At 31.1% G+C, this 21,118-nt stretch overlaps 2 protein-coding genes and 1 long non-coding RNA gene across 3 annotated transcripts; 2 read left to right on the plus strand and 1 right to left on the minus strand.

The window, feature by feature from the left end:
- Positions 1 to 336: 336 nt before the first annotated feature.
- On the minus strand, positions 337 to 2,148 carry LOC108208724 (protein RGF1 INDUCIBLE TRANSCRIPTION FACTOR 1). The gene is made up of 4 exons (XM_017379245.2): positions 1,942 to 2,148; positions 1,627 to 1,818; positions 827 to 1,042; positions 337 to 737 (listed from the first exon to the last, which is right to left on the minus strand). The coding sequence occupies exons 1-4, from the start codon at positions 1,942 to 1,944 to the stop codon at positions 567 to 569; spliced, it is 582 nt and encodes a 193-aa protein (XP_017234734.1). The 5' UTR covers positions 1,945 to 2,148; the 3' UTR covers positions 337 to 566.
- Positions 2,149 to 4,420: 2,272 nt separating this feature from the next.
- On the plus strand, positions 4,421 to 13,368 carry LOC108208725 (uncharacterized). Its single transcript, XR_001804392.2, has 5 exons — positions 4,421 to 5,293; positions 5,385 to 5,456; positions 5,543 to 5,662; positions 5,823 to 5,974; positions 13,030 to 13,368. It is a non-coding gene; the product is annotated as an uncharacterized LOC108208725 (long non-coding RNA).
- LOC108208722 (uncharacterized) lies at positions 9,011 to 9,966 on the plus strand. Its single transcript, XM_017379244.2, has one exon. It carries the CDS (start codon positions 9,107 to 9,109, stop codon positions 9,854 to 9,856), a length of 750 nt encoding a protein of 249 aa, XP_017234733.1. The 5' UTR covers positions 9,011 to 9,106; the 3' UTR covers positions 9,857 to 9,966.
- Positions 13,369 to 21,118: the final 7,750 nt, after the last annotated feature.

Raw genomic sequence — 21,118 nt, forward strand, 5'->3', positions numbered from 1 at the left:
AAATGAGAATGAAGGATATGAGATTGGGTATCCCAAGGTAGTGTGTGTAAGGAGTGATTTAAACTCTAAGTGGGATTGGGGCTCCCATTCCATCTCACAAAATTGCAATTCAAATACCAACACATGGGTTTAAGGTTCCGATTCTGGTTAACCGGGCTCATTAACCATGAACCAAATACCTCCTCAAATCAAATGGATATATAATGTTCCTTGTTCTTCCTATAGACTGCGGGCATCTATTTCATCATATTTTGTCTGTGTATATACTATATACTGAAGAAGAAATTATATCAACTAGCCGGAGTACAGAAAACTCACATTAGCAGACCATTTCCAAGATTTGAAACTTGAACTACTGCATCAACAGAGTTGCAGAATCCACATCAATAAACTGCTTCCAAGGTTTTAATCCAGATAACAAGAAAATATTTGACCAATGTGAATAAAGTAAAATAACCAACAAATGTATAGGTGACCATCCTATTTTGTATGGCATATGCTACTCTTACAAGTTAAGTACCAAACTAGTACTTTCGAAATGGTAATTTGGTAAAACCAAAGTGGAGCTACTTCTCCATGATTAATCCACCTGTTGGAGCTCTGCGAGGTTTACCCTTTCTTCTATTGCCTGATTTGAAAGTGAGCAGTGCAGTTGGTGGTGTTGACGGACTGAAACCTTGCACATTGCTGCTACTACCAGAACTGTCATCTCCCCCGTCCCCTGAAGTACTGGTAATCTGCACACAATCATATAAAATAAATAAACACCATTTGACGAGAAATAGAACATACTTACAGAATGAAGGTAAAAAATTTATATTAAGACCTTGCACCCAAGAGAACAGAAACGGAAGTTGTCAAGAAGGCCGCGATCACATGCAACACAAGTATTGGAAACACCTTTGCTAGGCCTAAGTTGTGGTCGTTTGTTTAAGAAAACAACCTTAGCACCATTGATAACATAGGTCTGGATATAAGCAGTGTCCAGATACCTTTCAATCTCAGAAACTCGAATCACATCATGGTATGATGACCTTCTTATCTGTTGTTTAGGTATAGAGACAAGCAAACCAAATCCAATTAATTACCCCACTAAAAATAAACAAAAATACAACTACCACAACGACGCCATTTTACATATCAAATATAATGAGATGCAATGTTACTCCACCAAAAAACAGCACACTTCCATTAATTGGTAAGAGGCATAAACATTTTTTAAAAGGAAATTAAACATACTCTCAAAGTTTGATAGTTAACTACAGTCTACACAAGTTACACTATCGCATTATTGCATTACTCTTGTGTCCAATAGTGAAAAGGGGCCGACGTTGAGCATTTGTAACCCTATAATTCCATAATTTACACTGTACGTTATCGCATAATCAATCAGAACACAATTCATCAAGTGATATTATCAAAATTTCTACCAACTGTCAAGTTAAGCTATATCGCATTACACTAATGTCCAATTTCGAAAAGGGCTTACGATTATTGCGTAATACACATACTACAGTGTCTCACAATCATTCACAACACAATCCAACAAGTCCATTAATCAGAATTTCCAACAACTATCGAAAATCAAGCAACACAAAAGTAACAACAACAACAACAACAGTAAACCTGAATGACAGGGTGGTCTTCGTGATCAGTAACACAGAGCGAACATATCGGAGGAGCCGAATAGCAATCAAGACAAAACAAATTACACTCATTCTTGTTGGAATCAGAGTGCAATTCGCATTGATCAAAGAATTTCTCAGCGAGCAAAGCCTTAGCCCATTCCGGCCACGACTTTTCATCAACTTCAGGACCCTTCAATCAAACAAAACAGAACAAAACCCATTAAAAATTAGCAACCAAAGATCAAAATAACACTCATGCATTCAGAATTCAAAACCCCATTAATCAAAATGCAATAATATGTCATACTCATACCATGACGCGCCTGCTGTTGGGCTTGACGAATGGGTCGTGATTGTCGATCGCCAGTTTGAACAGAGTGGAGCAGAGTCGAAATTCGAACAGGGGGTTTGGAATTTATTGAGACAAAATGGGGGGGGGGGGGGGGGGGGGCGTGGTTCTCGAGAGAGGTGAGGGTTTTAGAAGCGGAGGCGTGAGAAGTGGGCCGTTGTCCTCTGTCTTCACGCGAATCAACCTCGATGGCCCACATGTTTCATTCCATTCTCAACACGATTTAATCGCACATATTTCTTACCGTCTCTTTTCCACGATAAATCAAGTATCTTATAAATATAAATTATTTAAAAATATTAATAATAATTAGTATATTATTGTTTTATTCCAAAAAATGTAGAAAATAGATTATAAAATTATATACAATAGAGAAAATAAAAAGAAGTAAGAATAAGCCGGATGGAAAGAATATAAACTAAAGAAAAATTTAATTATATGAAATTATATTTTATTATAGTATGTTGAAAATATAAATTATAATTCAATGAAACTATAAGTCTTGAATGATACATAAATATATAAAAATGTATGTAATTAATATTTATACTATATAAATGTATATATTATACTTAATATATTATATATAAATTATTTTAAATTAGTTTCATCTATACTAGATTATCTTGTGCCAGACCCGAGTTATATGGGTAAAATTTCTCCAACGAAATAAAAAAAAACTTAATCCTAATTCATATATTTTTTAATAGTTTACATCAGTCGATTTTATCACTTATATCCTACTACATAATCTTCATCTAGGATTTGAATATTAAAATTGATAGATTTCAAACTTTTATATACTATATTATTATTCCTTCTCATTCCTTCACATTAAATTCATGCACTGAAAACACTTTCAGTTTCACATTTTAACTTGCGGTTATATCCACCACCAATGGCCCTCCTTTCTTACCCCTCAATTATGCACTTGTCACATATACATTGCATGCCGGCAGTTTTCCCGATTAAGATACTTGAACCGCAGAAGTTAATTATCATTTGGCAACTAGACATCATTAGCGGTAAATCCCATGTTTTCGAAATCATAGCGAACTATCTATTTATATTTCATATAAAATTATGTCTGTCTAAGCCGGAGTCTCACGGAAATAGCCTCCTTACTCTAAACGAGTAGGGCCATCGTCTGCGTACATATTACCCCTCCCAGACCTGCTCTGCTCTGAACGGGATATATATACTGGTTTTGTTTGTTTTGATTTATATACTATATTATTTGTAATCAAATATCAATAAATCTCATATCAATTTGTGTTCTATTAAAGTTAATATAATTGATCTTGTAATAATATTTTATAATTGTATTTAATTTTATAAAATAAAAATTTTCTGTGCAATTTTATCTATGATATAATTGTAAAATGGACGAGGATAAAAAAAAATTAAACAAAAAACACAAGTCGGTTGAGAAACGTCCTAGTCTTATAAAATTTGAAAGATGATAAAAACATTCAAAAGCGGGGGAAACGCTGAAGAAAAAGAATACAACCGAACCCTAAAAAACTTATCGATCATATCTGATATCTCCTTCTCTGCGTCTCGCCCTCTCGGTAAGTCCTCTCTTTGAAGCCAATCATGCTTACAGCTTGTATGATAGTTAGAGGTGGTATGGATGCAAAACCATTAAACCAATCCAAACCAAACCAAAATTGTGAATTTGGATCCATTTGAAATCACATTTAGAAAAATGGATTTGGTTTGGTTTTTATTCTCGCATTTCTCACAAAATATAATTCTAACCACATTTGATCTCACTTTTAAGATTTCTTATAACTCTCCACACACACTATAACACACATGCACATCCCATCCTATGATTCGAACTCATGACCTTACTTGGAAAAGCCAAGAGCTTAAACCACTCCATCAACTCACACACTCACACATGCTTTTGTTATATTTAATATTCATTATATTGTGATTTGAGTGTATTAACTTTTGTTTATTATATAAAACTTATTTTTACTTACTAAACTAGTTACCCATAATTCAAACTAAAATCATAACCACATTTATTAATATATGGTTTAGAAATGGTTTTGGTTCATCTATCCAAAACAAATCCATTTTATAAGAACCAAAACCAAACCAAAACCACATTTTGCCACCTCTAATGATAGTATTTGAGATTTATATAAACCCAATTCGCCAATTGTATAATATGGGCCTGCTTTTATGTATTCGTTCAGTGGTTTGTATCTTATTCAATCATAACTTAAACAACTAATTATATTTACTCGATTACTGCATAATTGGTTGATTATCTGTGAGTCCTTGATATATGTAAATATTGTGTTGTTGTGAAGAATATGTTAGTGATCAAACCTTGTCTCGCAGGAATTTCAATGTCTAAAAATACTAAGTAAATTTTCTTCAATTATTTTTATTATTAAATTGTTGTCTTCTCGAATGACATTTTCTTAAAAAACATTTGATTAAGGATTGCTGTGAATCATAAAGTTGCACACAAAGTTGCTGAGAGAGCGAGCAAGTTAACAAAGTTGCTCAATTATTATTTTTGTGTTAAATTGATTTGAATATGGTTTCTGAACTGAGAATTTTTTTTCTTTCCTTGTTTATTTTTATCCAAGGAAGAAGGGAAAACCAATCAAATATGTTAAGAATGCAGAGTTAGAAGCTTTCAATATGTTCATGTAATAATTTTTCTCGTCATCCATTCTTTTCTCTTCTGTGCAGGTTTTTCATTTGAGTTTGTGATTTTGTTTGGTTACTGGTTTACGGACTTTCTGTAGAGATAGATAGTTTGATAGTCCCAATTCATTAAGTACTTGAGCTTGTGTGCTATTGGTTGACTAGTACAATTCGTCTGTTCTGTAATAATTTGATGATTTGGCACTTGGTTCCTTTTGGTATATGCGTCTCTTGTACTCAATTTCAGTTGTTTAGCACTTCTCGTACTAAATTCGATGATCAAGTATTATCACCAGGGACGGATCTAGGAAGAACTCGCGCCTCAACCATAAGGGCAAAGCTACAATTAATTAAACTTATATAACAGAAATATTAAAGCACTTAATTGGGGCAAGTACTCCCACTGCCCCCACTGTCTTATTGTTGCAAGTATCTGAATATATCTGCTAAGATAATGAATTTAGTTACTTCATAGTTCATATTTATATTTGTTATGACATTCTTTCCAATATTTATGCTCTAATTGTGAACCTGAACATTTTTCTTCTCACAGAGAGAGAAATTTCTTCAAAGCGCTGATGTCATATGATGTACTTGTGTTGGTACTGGAGATCCTAGATGGCATAATTTTCGACCGCAGCAGGTATGTTATCAGGCATGATTGTACTGATGTGTGAAATATATATTGTATTTTTAGATGTCAGTGGCTGAGAATCTGATTTAACCTCTTGCAGGTCCTAATTGACAAGTCAATGCAATCAACTGAACCAGAGTGTCTGATTCCATTAATTCTTGGAGTAAAGTAGGTAGTTGCTGAAAACTTTGTTATGTATTCTACTAACACTCTATGTCTATTTCTGAATGGTTCTTGTTCCTATTGTTTATTCAACAGGTTGTTCTTGTTGGTCACCGTTGCCAACTTGGTCCTGTGTCATTATGTGCAAAAAGCAGCTCACTCTGGACTAGCACAGTCTTTGTTTGAGCGTCTGGTGTAAAATCAATCAGATTGGAGGTCATAATCCTGCTACTATTGCTTTCTCCAAATGTGTTGACTAGGAAGATTTTTTTAGCTGACATGTTTCTGACTACATCGTTATAATTAGCAATAGGTACTGTTAGATGGTATAAATTAAGGATAAGCAAAAGATAATTTTTTGTTTGATCTTGAACAGGTGCAATACCAGAAGCATCCATCCCTTTCTGAATTCTCATTGAATAGCTTCTATGAACCCTTCAGAATCGAGTTACAATAAATGAAAGGCAATCGACAAGCATTAGTTTTCCTTGGCCTGTGCCAAATCAGCCAGTGTTCTTTTACATGCAGGTAATTGAAGTAATTCATGTCTTAATTTTTAACTTGATTTCGTTGTTTGTGATTATTGTTTTTTCTTATTTGCATGCATGATCACACACTCACATGTGCACTGATATAACTAGTTTGGTATGTCAGTAAATAGATTGAAGGTCTGTGTAGGATAAGTTTATAAGAGGTAAAACATAAACTGATTATCTACTAAAAGGGTCACCAATGCAGAAGTATAGATCCTTGAGAATATTTAAAATTGTCATTTCATCTGGGAGATACTTCTATATTTTGAATGCTGGTACCCTCTTTAAAATCACATTCTCTTAATATGGTACCTTACAATTTACCTGTAGCTAGAACCTGTAATAGATGCTTACTAACACATTCTCTTAATAAGAGAAATGGATCAAACTTTAGATGTGATTTTAGTGTTCTAAAACAAATAGCTTGGATTTTATTTATGCTTTTTCGTGGCATAAAAAACACTACATAATTGTCCATTTAAATGCAATCCGCGCCAATTCTTTAATAACATCATCAGGTTGACCAGTAAGAAGGAGGTCACCCTTCTTGGCCATTAAAGTAGCTTCCACAAATTGAACCTCTCCTCTGAACGCAATCCACACACACTGCTCCAACTGATATTCCAGGTGACGCAACCCGCTCTCCAGTTTCTTTGCCATTAAACCTGGAGGCTGCATCAAAGCATAGGAAAATAACCTCAGGTCTGCTAAACATAACAGGAATACAACCTATAAATCTGTACCAAAAGAATTTATGTTGTGTTTGGTTGGGGAGAATGGAATGGAATGGAATGAGTAAAAATACTTGAAACCAACAGAGATAGGAAGAAAGTTTTGAAAAAATTTGAGGCAGTGCAAAATTACTATGATGAGATTTGAGAAGAAATCGAGGATAGGAGAGAATGGAGGATTCCATCTTAAATTGAAGGTGTTATATCTAGCCTATGATATAAGGAATGGAACGGAGGAAGAAATGAAATTTCTTAAAATTTGCCCATAAGATAGTTCATTTTTCATTCCATTCTTTCTGGAATCATTCACCCCAACCAAACACAACATTAGGGTCTGAGAAGGGGACAAGCGTTCAGTAAGACTCATTCTTCTTCTCTTACTTCTTTGTGTACAAGTGTTTCTTTTTTCTACACTAGCTAGTTCCAAACACCTTAACCAGCTGCTGGCAAATGATCCTGCACTCAGTATCATCTCAAACACGAATTATCACTGAAGATAAATGATTACCCTTAATACTTGCTGTAGGATGGATTCATCAAAAATCAATAGTGAATTGACCCTGAAGTCTCTTGACCTCTCGTGGTTGTCAACCTTTGGAATTATATTGGGGATGTTTGATTGATGACTAAAGAGGCCGGTTAACGGAAATCGAAACTTAAATCTCATGTGTAAGTGTTTGAATTAGTTATTTGATCGTTGGAATGAGAACCCCAATCCTTTTAGGTTAAATCATATCCTTCCCACGTCTTCGATTCCGCTGTCCCGTGTTAATCCTCATTCTTAAATCCCGTTCTCATTCTCAATTCTCATTCCCCGTCTTAATCCATTTTGTTTTCCCACTTCAACACTGTCCCCACTACTTTCGCAAATGGGAAGAAAGTTGGTGGACGCCTTCTAAACAACATGCTCTTGCTCTGCTACTCTTACTGCAGCAGTTGCAGCTCCTTTTAGGTACCTTCCGTTGTAGAGTTTTAAATACGGTTCGGGTCAGTTCTGTTGGAGGCAATACACACCCAACCAAACTAATTCGGGTCCTAAAAATTCAACCCATTAGTTACAAAGTGCATGTTTGGCAATTTCGATAAGAAACCGGTTTCTACTTTTCTTAACGGGTTTGTGTAAAAAGTCAGAAATACCTATAAGAAGTCATATAATAGAAGAATCAGATAATAAACATATATATTATATTCTATCATCTAAAATACCAGAAGAATCGGATAATACACATATACTCTGACATTCTCTAGAATGTCTATGTAGGTTTTTTACTTCGCTAAGATGGTCCGCAAAACATATACGCATATTATATCTATCTCAACCATATGTACGCGTGTATGTGTATTACTAATTGATATTTAGTGGTGTTGACAGTTGACACATCCACTAATCCGAATAAATTGGAAAACTTGATCTATATCGTCAAAAATAAACAAATTGAATTTGTAATCGAGGAGCCCTACCACACGTTAATTTCCTTGTCCCGTTTCCATCTTCTTTATTGTTTATTTGCTGAAAGGTGCATCCACGAACGCCAGCGGAGTCGTAACAAATCAATTGTGTTCAAAATGTGTGTTTACACTTTCTGACATTAAACATGTTTGCATCTAGAAACACTTGCACGTGCCCTTCCACACTCCTCCGCGTTACTTTAATACTTTCTTTTTTTACCGTTGACGGTCACCAGTTCTCAACTAGATCCCGGCATCCCGCCTAAGGTAATTAGCCGACCGTCGATTATCGACAATAATTTATCAATAATTTTTATTATTGAAATATACGAAAAAATAAATTTAGTAAGTTAAAATCAATATTATGAAGATTTAAAGCTTTTCCTAAATGTTTTCTTAAATTTTACTTAGTTGATAAGCTTTGAGTAATTCTATTTTTCACTAACAATCATGGAATTTCTTATTCATGTATGAACTATTTTATCAAAATCAATAATTAACTTTTTGAAATTATCTTAAAATATTTAATATTGTTCTAATAATATTTTCTTCTTAATATGATATTTATTATAAATTTTGTCTCAAATAACACGACAAACCAGAAAATAACTTTATTATCAAATATAAGTGAAAACCTACTGTATCAAATATTACTGAAAAGAAATTGAAAATATATTTTGGGCTGATAATTTCCTTATATTTACTACGTTAAAAATTTAGGATAGAATCTTTTATAAATGATCGATATTAATCGCTCTTAGAAACCTGACAGGCTGACAGCAGGACCCATATTCCACTTTTATATATTTTAATTTTTAACTACCGCCTCCACAGAAGGAGTAGCATATAAATACAAAATCACCTCTCTCACATCTTGAGAAACACAACATTCAAGCATCCAACTCCTTTTAGAGGAAGAGAGAAGAAACAAGTATTTAAAAACAGAGATGGCAGGATGCATCATGGATGAAGAAGAGATATGGAAGTGTACAACCCACCCTTCAAAACGCCGTCGTACCGGTATTTGCCCTATTTGTCTTCGTGACCGACTCAACACTCTGTGCCCTAATTGCGCGCACGTGCGCCCTTGCGAATGTTGTCCCCTCGCCGCTGCCGCCGCCTCGTCATCGTCTGCGTCGTCGTCGTCATCTTCTTTCTCTTTGTTCTCGTCTACCTCCACCTCCGGCGAGCCGTCGATGCGCCGGTCAAGATCACTCGCCATTCCATTCCTCCGGTCGCGTTCAAAGTACGCGCCTAACCTCGAATTCATCGATCAAAAGCCGCCGCCGCCGCCGCCCTCTCAACCTCCGGTAAAAGCGCCCGATCAAAGCTTGCCGTTGCCGTTGCCTCCGCCTCCGGCGAATGATCAGAAGCCGCCCTTGCCGGGGAAGAGCGGCAAGAGCAAAACGGCGTCGTTGTTGTCGATGTTCAAGACGAATAAGAGCAAGAAACTGGGAGAGATTATAGAGAAAGAGAAGGAAGAGGAGTTGAATAAGACGAGTAGTGATTTTGCATGGATGATGAGAAGATCAAGATCAGTCGCGGTTCCAAAGTCGTTGAATTCACGCGCCGCCGAGAGTGACTCGGCGGGGAAGACACGTGGATGGCATTTTCCGAGTCCAATGAATGCTTTCCGGCAGTCAAAGGCATCTAAAGTGCTTGAAGAACACCCCCAGTCAACAATGTGTAAAGTCTGAATATATATTCTCGTTATATGTTTAATCTTTGTATTGCTTTTTCTGCTTTCGAACGATATTCGTTGTCTAACCTGAATATATGAATGAAAATAAAAATCGATAGAATGCAATTTGTTGTTTTCTGAATAAGAGTAAGCCACTTTCAAAAGATGATGGCTGATAGAGTTGAACTTGATACAACTACATTATAAAGTAGAAAGAAAATTTAAATTTTGCTCAATTTTGTCTTTTTTATAAAAAATTTAAATGAGTTGTAATAACGGATAATCCCACAGCCCACAGGTAATCAGAGAAGAATAGGAGCAATATTATTTCATATAATTGTAAAAATAGGATTATTTTTTTCCAAAAAGATATGAAGGTTTAACTAGTACTCTGCATCCTATTTTATATGACCAGTTTATTGTATGCGTATTTCAATGTGTGCATCCCATTTTATATGACCAGTTTACTGTATGCGTATTTCATTGTGTTCGATATATGTATTTTTATATAATTTTTATTGTGTATAAAAGTTTAAAATTTAAATTTTTATAAGAAATCACAAAAAAATATTATTCTCTTCGTTCGAATTTATATGTCTTGTTTGACTTTTTGATTTTTTGTGGTCAAACTGACTGAACTTTGATTAAAATTTACATATGAAAATATATTACTAAAATCTACATCTATTCTGTTTTAAAATGTATTTTTTCGATTTTTAAGATCAGGTAAGAATTATTATTAATTATCGGTCAAAGTTTGGTAAATTTGATCACAAAAAATTAAAGAAGACAGATAAATGGAACGGAGGGAGGGAGTATATACAAGTACCTCTTCTGCATACCTGCAAAATGCGTAGGAGGGAGTAATTATTACAGAAACAATATGTTATGCATTACCGTGTATAATATGAATTCGGCCGATTTAGTTATCAGAGTTATTAAAACATCTCTAGGGTTTGTCCTGGATAAAAGATTATCAAATACAGATGATACTAAAAAATGAAATACTATAATGAGTTATTTCTGTTAAGCTAAAATTGTTTTTGTTTTTGGCAAAAGAATTTCTTTTATGCATCTTGACACGTATAAAAGAAATCTATATATACATTTATGTGTCGTATTTCAAAACTTTCATATATTATTGTATTATAGTATTTTATATACTAACAATATCTTAATTAAATAATTTAAATGACATCCATATATGATTTAGGTGATGTTTCAGAAGAATAGATTAAAATCTGAGTACTCCAATCTCTTATTCCATGAGTTAGAAAATATACACAATCATTTTACTTTTATTCATCGAATAAATAACTTTTTCCAAATGGAATTTTACATAACATATTAGTAGATAACTTTATTAGAATATATATTTCGTTTTTAAATAAAATTTTACAAAATTACTGTAATATATAGTTTTGGACTGTTATCGAGTAGTAGTGGTACTGTAACACATGTTGTTCTTAAAACTAATGAATGATTGAGAGATAATGCATGTACATGACAAATAGCAAAGGAGGTTGCCATGGTGATGGGTCCATGAGTTTGGGAAGAAAAGAGGGGGATGGATTAGCAGTAAGATATTGAAAATGATAAGCACAAAAGAGAAGAAGAAAATAGTCAAGAATAGAAAGGCATATCAGTAGTGGGGGTTGGTTTTGATTCATGGGCTGGCCCTTGCCTTGTGACCTTGCCCCTCAATCATCTCTGTCTCGGAAAATAACCACCATTTTCATCCTCACTCCAAACCTACAAGAATTTGACCCATAAATGATAAATCTGAGTATACGATATAATCAGAATTAAGTTACAAGATAAAATTAAATTAATGTTGTTAAAGATTTTCAAGTATTACAATTGACTTCAAAACAGATTATAGCGAATTGTCAAGGCAGTATTTTTAAAAAATTATTCTTTTTGATAATATGAAATACTGTTAACAACTTAAGAGCATCTCCAATAGTCTCCTAATTGGTTCCTATATATAATATAAAATATTAAGTTTTTAGTAAGTTAATATAAAATTAATAGTGTCAAGTCCAACAATGCTCTCTATATTTGCTCTTAACTTGTATTTTATTCATGTTCTGAACTCAAACATTTGTCATGTAGTGGGAGTCTAATGTAAAAATTGGAGGAAATGATTATTTTATTAAGTTAAGAGCCTACTAGTAACTCTTAAATTAGAGGAGAGAGAAGAGGCTCTTAAAAAGGCTCTTAAGATTTTTAAGAGCCACTAAGAGCCTCTTGGAGCTCTTTTTTTCCTCATCTTTCTTACATTTTGATTTAAGAGTTAGTTTAGGAGTATCTTGGAGATGCTCTAACCACTTGCGTAGTAAAATCAGTCAGAGCTGCCAATGATCTCACTAGTAAAACTGGTCAAGAAGGATAACACATAAGTGAGCGGCCAGATCAAAGCAGACAGTCACGCCTTACATATAGCTCAGTGCTTCAACGTTTTCCTTACATAATAAGAGCTCAACTTTTGACACCTTGATAAAAAAAAAAAGCTGGCGTACGCATATCCTAAAGTCGACCGTTGCTGACTTTGAGATGAATTGCTTGCTAGTATTTGATTAGAGATACATCGCTGCATTATTTACTTTAATAATTGTGGGCATGCACGTAGATAGCTTTATCGCTGCATTTCATTCGTAACACGAAAAGAAGATGGAGAAAAATGTCCATCTCAGAACCCATAGATTGGACGAACGGAGAAAAATATAATCCTGCACTCAAAACTTTGTCATGATATAATATATTATACAAATATGAAATACCATCCGAACCGAATCTATAGACTGCCTGCTAGAAAAATCTAAAATCGATCATAAAACAAAATTATCTGCTGTGTGGAAGCAGGCCTGTTAGTCCCATTATTTATCAGAAATTATAAAAAAAAAATTAATAAAAGTTTTGGTTAATAGTGATATAAAATTTTGGTTGAGAAGAGATCTTGAATTCAAATTCTTGTATTCGTTGCTATACTCATTCTTAGTGATCTGGTACGTGCTATTGAACGAAAACGATGTTTCCGACAAGAAAGATGTTGATATATCCTAATCTGAAGCTTATAATAGTGTTTGATCTGCTTTCGACTGCTTGTTGTCCCAACTCCCATCCCTTGAATCTCAGTCTTCTTCTTCTGCTGTTTACATGTATGTTTTATTTGTACGGGATGAGTAGAGACGTGTGAATCCATCAAATATGTTCATACACAGACCACACAAAGATGCAATTTATGGATCCCACATGATGAAAAGAAGATGGATAATTCAATTCACAAAGTAAACAACACACGTTCGGGAAGTGATGAGCGATGTGAGAGCTGTAGCTAGCGTCATCTTGTGATTTGGTTCTTTGTATTTGCAGCATCTACTCAATATATAAAATCCCCGTCTTTTTCTACAAATTAGGCACTCGTGTGGGTGTGTCCTCTTGTTTCTTCGACTGTCCTTTCCGTGAATTTCATACTATATCCTCTCTGTATCGAATCAAACCCATGTTGCTCTTGTTTGTTGTCTTTTTGATAAATTGATAGCAGAACTTGTGAATGTTATTTATTTGTTACTCGATCGGTCTGTTTTTTTTATATAATATATTGATTTTTGTCACATTTCATTAGACGAGTTGAACTCATAGTAACAAATAATTATTTTTATTTATTTTTTATGTGATTAAAATTTTTGATCATATATTTTTATTCAGAAAAAAATAAATTAGATAGAATGGACGCCCAAAATCAAAACCCTAAAGAACGAGGGAGTAAAACATATTTATTAATCGAGACTAACAAAGTACTCCCTCCGTCTCAATTTATAGGTCCATTTTGGAATAAACACACATATTAAGAAAAAAGTTGGTTAGATAGAATCTTATCTCATGTATCATTAATTAATGCCTTGATAAGTGAGAATATTGTTGAGTTTCAAAAAAATCACAATAAATATAGGAATTTATTGCATTGAGAAATGAGAATAATGTTGAGTTTCAAAAAAATCACAATTAATATGTACTTCACACCTCAAATTACGTGTCAAAAGTCAAAGCGACTCTTATTATGGGACAGAGGGAGTAGATAAATTTATATTGAAAGAAGGGAAGGACAAGTATTTTGGGACAAATTTTTTTTCCAAATTGGACCTATAAATTGAGACGGAGGGAGTATACTTCAGGTGGAAAGCAGAAAAGAATTAATTTTTCCCAAGATCCAAGTTGTGGGGAACGGATTCATATTGTGATATACACAAGTTCATATAGTTTTCAGAAGGAAAAATAATAATTCGTTGCTAAATAGTAAATACTAATCACCTAAACTCAAAATTCAACGCAATTATATACTCCCTCCGTCCCCCTCAATTGTTTACATTGGAGGGGGACACGGAAACCAAGACAATGTATGAAAAATGAGTAAAGTTAGATGAAAAGTGGGTAAAGTGGTGGGACCTATCAATATTTAATAATAGATTTGAGATAGTGGAGGAAAATAGTGGGTGTAATAGTAGTTTTTATTGTTAAATATGAGATAGTGGGGGAAGATAGTGGGTGTAATGATGAGAAAAACTTACTATTTATGGTAATGTAAAGAAATGAGAGGGACATCCAAAAATAGTAACTGTAAACAAATGAGAGGGATAGAGAGGGAGTAGTCTTTTGGGTCTAGTTCATTCGAGTCTTCCTCTATATTGGACATTTGGACGCTGCCTTGGTTTTGTGTAACTATATACGATCACGCATCTAACAAGTGAGATCAGGCCCAGCCCAATTTATGTCCATCCTTGACTCCTTGTGATCGAATTAAATGTTTTGGACTTGCCGGGTAATGGGATACTGTATACATACTTGAGCCCACTACGTAAAGTTATGAATGTGTTTCAGCCCATTGTCTGATTGAATAAATTCGATAAAATAATATTTTCCTTATAAAAGATTTAACGGTACTTGGTTCCTCCGTCTTAAGCTGAACTAATTCAAACTTCAAATAAAATAATAAATATTTGGTGGATGAATAATTTTGATGATAATTTCTTTTTTCCTATCGCCTTAATATAAATAGTATATCGCATGGTCTAAAATATCTCGGTAAATCACACTCGCTAGGTCATCTTTCTTAATTATAACCCTCTTCACCAGGACGGGTACTAAAGATTCAGATATCATAACTGAATTTTTTAAAAAAAGAAATTTTTATAAAGAAATTTTTTATACATATATACTCAAATCATGACATTAATATATATATATATATATATAATATTAAAATATGTATTTATATTCAAATAAACGTCCAAATATTAAAATTATATACATTCATAAATTTATTATATGATACACATATAGATTTTGGTACCTCTCTTTATGAGAGTGGAACCATAACCAATCTTGTGTTCGCTTTGTCCGTGCCAACTGCATCTCTCGCATGTAATTTAAATCTTCAGATTATGATATATACTTGAACCAGTGAATAAAGTCGCGCTTCGCGGCGGCGCTATAAATTTTGTATAAATTTTGATAAGAATTAATATTATGATAGTATAAAAATTATTTTGAGTCATCTTCCAGTTAAACTTATCACTAATAAAAAAAATTATAATTAGTATAATTTATTTTTAAGTGGTCATCCTGTCAAACACAATACTATTAATCTATAATTTTTATTTTATGATAAAATTAAATATTACAGTATAATTTAGATCAAAATTAATTTGAGCCGCTCTTTTGTCAAACACAATACTAATAAAAATTATTCTAATTATGATAAAATTAAAGATTATAATTGGACAAAAATTATTTTAAACTGTGGTCCTGTTTTAACAAATAATATATTATAACATCGATAAAAAAATTATTTTAGCCGCTTTCCCGTCAAACATAATACTAATAGAAAAATTATTATTATTTAGATAAAAATTAGTTTAGGCCGCCTCCCGCACCCGTCAAACACAATACTAATCAAGAATCATTTACATTATCATAAAATCAATATATGATTCCTATTTTATATATCCTATTTTATTTTATTAATTATTTTTATTTTGTGAATCTTATTTATTAGTTGAAAATAATTATTCTTTTATGTTTCCAATTTTTTGCTATTAGTTTTTTCTAATGATTATAATCTTCACAATCCTTTATTTTCTATTCGAAATTTAAGAAAATTATAAGACTAAATTGAAAATAAATATTGTACGTATTACCTTACAAATATTAAATATAAGTTGTATTTTATCTATGATTGTTAGTTTAAATAAATATAAAGATTATTCTAATTATGATAAAATTAAAGATTATGATTGGATAAAAATTATTTTGAACCGTAGTCCCGTTTTAATAAGAAAATATATTATAATATATATATAAAAAATTATTTTAGCCACTTTCCCGTGATACATAATACTAATAGAATTTTTTTCATTGTTTAGATGAAAATCAGTTTAGGCCGCCTCCTGTGGCCGACAAACACAATACTAATCAAGAATCATTTACATTATCATAAAATCAATATATGATTCCTATTTTATATATCCTATTTTATTTTATTAATTATTTTTATTTTATGATTCCTATTTTTTAGTTAAAAATTATTATTCTTTTATGGTTCTAATTTTTTTTTTGCTGTTATTTTTAATGATTATTATTTTTACAATCCTTTATTTTCTACTCGAAATTTAAGAAAATTATAAGAGTAAATTGTCTAAACGGATTTGTAGCACTAAACTCACGTCGTTCCATAATGGTCAAGAAGATAGCATCTCTACCATGAAAACATCTTCAACATCTTCACAACCTCATTCAAATAGTATGCATGGACTTACGACCAATCTCGATAATAGTTGGATTCAATCTTATAATTTTCTTAAATTTTGAATAGAAACTAAAATTATAATTCAAAAAATCAAATTCACGGATCTTAAAGGTAATACAATTCTTTTTTTTATTGGATTGTAAAAAAATAAATTTTTTTTCTTATAATTTTCTTAAATTTCGGATTGAAAATATAATTATAATTTAAAAAATCAGGTTAAAGGATTTCAATGTGCATCGTTTAAATTAGTTTGGGCCGCATCCCGTGCCCATCAAACACAATACTAATCAGGAATCATTTACATTATTATAAAATCAATATATGATTCCTATTTTATATATCCTATTTTTTTTGTAATTGTTTTATGTATCCTATTTTATTTGTTAATTATTTTTATTTTATGATTCCTATTTATTAGTCAAAAATTAATATTCTTTTATAGTTCTATTTTTTTGCTATTAGTTTTTTTTAATGATTATCATCTTTACAATCCCTTATTTTCAATTCGAAATTTAAAAAAAAATTATAAAACTAAATCGGGAAAAATAATTATACGTATTTTCCTTACAAATCTCAAATATAAATTGTATTTTATCTATGATTTTTAGTTTAAATAAATATAATCCTATTCCTTTTAGGATTCCTAGATAAGAAAAGAATTGTAATTGTATTAACTTTTGGAATCCTTCAACTTGATTTTTTTAAATTATAATTATATCTTTTATCCGATTTAAGAAAAGTATAAGGAAAGAATTTTCTTATTTTTAGAATCGAATAAAAAAAGAATTGTATTACCTTTAATATCCTTGAACTTCATTTTTTGAATTATAATTTTATTTTCAATTCGAAATTCAAGAAAATTATAAGACTATATCGAACTATTATCGAGATTAGTTGTAAGTTCATGCATGCATATTATCGAATTGCTACCTCCTTGATCTTTATGGAACGACGTGAGTTTACCGCTACGAACCTGTTTAGACAATTTGATATTCCGAAAGATGCTGGTTTTTAATTTTTAGATATATGATTTCAGAAAAACTAATAAAATAAGATTATAAATTTTATAACTTTTGAAAGTAAGAATTATTTTTTTAATTATATTTGTTCAATAATTGTTATTTTGAATAAATAGGATCCTACTCTTTTATGATTTTTACATAAATAAAAGAATTGTCCTATCTTTGCAATATTTTTATCTATACAATACTTGAATCTGATTTTTAGATTATAATTTTATTTTCTATATTCTTAATTTTATTTTCTACTTCAAATTTAAGAAAATTATATATATATATATATATATATATATATATATATATATATATAATTTGAAAAGAATTAATAAGATAAGACTATAATTTTATGTCTTTCGAAAATAAGAATTATGTTATATTAAATAAATAAAATCATACTCCTTTTACGAATCTTGAATAAGAAAAAGAATTGTATTACCTTTGCAACCCTTGAACCTCATTTTTAAATTTTAATATTATTTTTCATTCAAAATTTATGAAAATTATTTGTTAGATATATGATTTGATATTTTTTTAATAAAATAACACTATAAGTTTTATAACTTTTGAAAATAAGAATTGTATTTTTAACATGATTTTTAGGTTATAATTTTATTTTCAATTTAAAATTTAATTAAGAAAATTATAAGACTAAATTCATTAATTCTAGGCACGTTGAGTTAGTATTATATTATTCTTCTATATATCTTATTGAAAATAAAATTTTATAATATAAATTTCGACTACATCTTCTATATATCTTATCGAAAATAAGAATTGTACATATTACCTTACAGATCTTAAATATAAATTGTATTTTATCTATTATTATTAGTTTGAATAAATATAATTCTATTTCTTTTAGGATTACTAAATAAGAAAATAATTGTATCATCTTTAGAATTCAATAAGAAATACTAAATAAGAAAAGAATGGTATCATCTTTAGAATTCAATAAGAAAAGAATTGTATTACTTTTAGAATTCTTGAACCTAATTTTTTAAATTATAATTATATTTTCTATCCGAAATTTAAGAAAAATCATAAGACTGAATCGAACAATTCTAGAGACGCCCGCATCCTCCTTTATATATATATCTTATCGAAAATAAGAATTGTACATATTACCTTACAGATCTTAAATATAAATTGTATTTTATCTATTATTATTAGTTTGAATAAATATAATTCTATTTCTTTTAGGATTACTGAATGAGAAAAGAATTGTATCATCTTTAGAATTCAATAAGAAATACTAAATAAAAAATAATGGTAACATCTTTAGAATTCAATAATAAAAGAATTGTATTACTTTTAGAATTCTTGAACCTGATTTTTTGAATTATAATTATATTTTCTATCCGAAATTTAAGAAAAATCAGAAGACTGAATCGAACAATTCTAGAGACGCCCGCATCCTCCTTTATATATATATCTTATCGAAAATAAGAATTGTACATATTACCTTACAGATCTTAAATATAAATTGTATTTTATCTATTATTATTAGTTTGAATAAATATAATTCTATTTCTTTTAGGATTACTTGTATCATCTTTAGAATTCAATAAGAAATACTAAATAAAAAATAATGGTAACATCTTTAGAATTCAATAATAAAAGAATTGTATTACTTTTAGAATTCTTGAACCTGATTTTTTGAATTATAATTATATTTTCTATCCGAAATTTAAGAAAAATCAGAAGACTGAATCGAACAATTCTAGAGACGCCCGCATCCTCCTTTATATATATATCTTATCGAAAATAAGAATTGTACATATTACCTTACAGATCTTAAATATAAATTGTATTTTATCTATTATTATTAGTTTGAATAAATATAATTCTATTTCTTTTAAGATTACTGAATGAGAAAAGAATTGTATCATCTTTAGAATTCAATAAGAAATACTAAATAAAAAAATAATGGTAACATCTTTAGAATTCAATAAAAAAAGAATTGTATTACCTTTAGAATTCTTGAACATGATTTTTTGAATTATAACTATATTTTCTATTCGAAATTTAAGAAAAATCAGAAGACTGAATCGAGCAATTCTAGAGACGCCTGCATCCTCCTTTATATATATATATTGATGATTGATTGATGGCAAAACGTCGTAATGATCTATGCTTAGAGAGCGGGTCGTGCTGTTATGAGATCAACAGAGAGATGATTCATAATCAACAATTATAATTAAAAATAAAAAATAATTAACGCACAAGTAACAACAAACCTAGCTAGATGGAGAGGCTCTACAATATATTAGAAAAAATTTTGATTTCCCATATAAATTAATATATTCATTTATAATACCTGTTACGTGTTTTAAGCAAAGAAAACTATTCTTTTGGAAGAAAATTAAAGTTTTCGAAACAAAGTTAGACAGATAAAATGCATTACAATGATATTCATATGATGGGTTTTTTTTTCTTTTTTCTTTTTAAAAATACGGAGGGACATTTGTCTGGATAGAAAAGGGAAAATTTTATTTTCTTACATCAATAAAAAGCGTAGGCAACCCAATCTAATTTAAATAATATTAATTATTAACGATTATATAATATAATCGTTAATAATATTACGAACTTGCAAAATGGGTTGGTATTGGGTCTTTCTTTCACACTTGGCGGCATGGGGATATAATGACTGCCTGCCGTATTTGTTGTTTGGTTTAAGAATGTTATCAATGCATCAATCTCTATCCATCACCTTCAATTCTTGTTTGGTGGTGAGCACACTTTATCTCTGATGTCAATACTTGAATGAGTGTTCGTCACATGGACTCGCTAGTTTCACCACCATTCATTTCGCCTAGGTCTGCTGTTTTCCATAACCGATTTAAAGTGACTACTCCTATATATCTTCAAATCAACGCAACATGCAAGCTCTTACATATATGCCAATAATGGGGTTTCCTACCTATTTTTGATCGCTTGATGACTACTCTACCCTCATCATGTTAACGATTTAAGACATTTTTCGGTGGTACAATTATATATTTGAAAGAAAAATAAATTATTCAGGGATAAGTTAAGTGATCATATCTAGAAGCTCTTAGTAATAAGAGAGGAATTAGGAAAGTTGTTAATATTTTAAAGATCCTAGTGGGAGGCTATTGGAGAGCAAGTTTTGTTGCAAATTTATGATGTTACAACTAAGAAATTAGTACGGAGTATATACAACAGAACTCACTATATCACTCTCGAGCAAATTATATTATCTGTTCACAAAAAATGGGGCGTGACTCCAATATAAAGAACTCACATTTAGTGTTAAATTTGGGATTAGATTAGAATGAGAGTGGGCGACAGCCAAATGCATACCATAATAGTGGGACTATAGCGCTCAGTGGTGTATTTCCTACTGGACCATATCGCAATGTGGGGACTCGGCCTTCTCTTTTCATGTGCATACACTCATTTCAGACCCCAGCAATTCCTATAAATA

Source organism: Daucus carota, chromosome 2, assembly GCF_001625215.2.
Source record: "Daucus carota subsp. sativus chromosome 2, DH1 v3.0, whole genome shotgun sequence".
NCBI lineage: Eukaryota > Viridiplantae > Streptophyta > Magnoliopsida > Apiales > Apiaceae > Daucus > Daucus carota.

Bases quoted from the DNA above. Each gene is read 5' to 3' on its own strand.
- LOC108208724 (XM_017379245.2), bottom strand. The intron at 1,043-1,626 runs GTTTACTGTTGT...CCTAAACAACAG, and splicing joins AAGACCACCCTGTCATTCAG to ATAAGAAGGTCATCATACCA. The intron at 738-826 runs GTCTTAATATAA...GATTGTGTGCAG, and splicing joins TCTGTTCTCTTGGGTGCAAG to ATTACCAGTACTTCAGGGGA.
- LOC108208722 (XM_017379244.2), top strand. From the start codon at position 9,107: ATGGCAGGATGCATCATGGATGAAGAAGAGATATGGAAGTGTACAACC.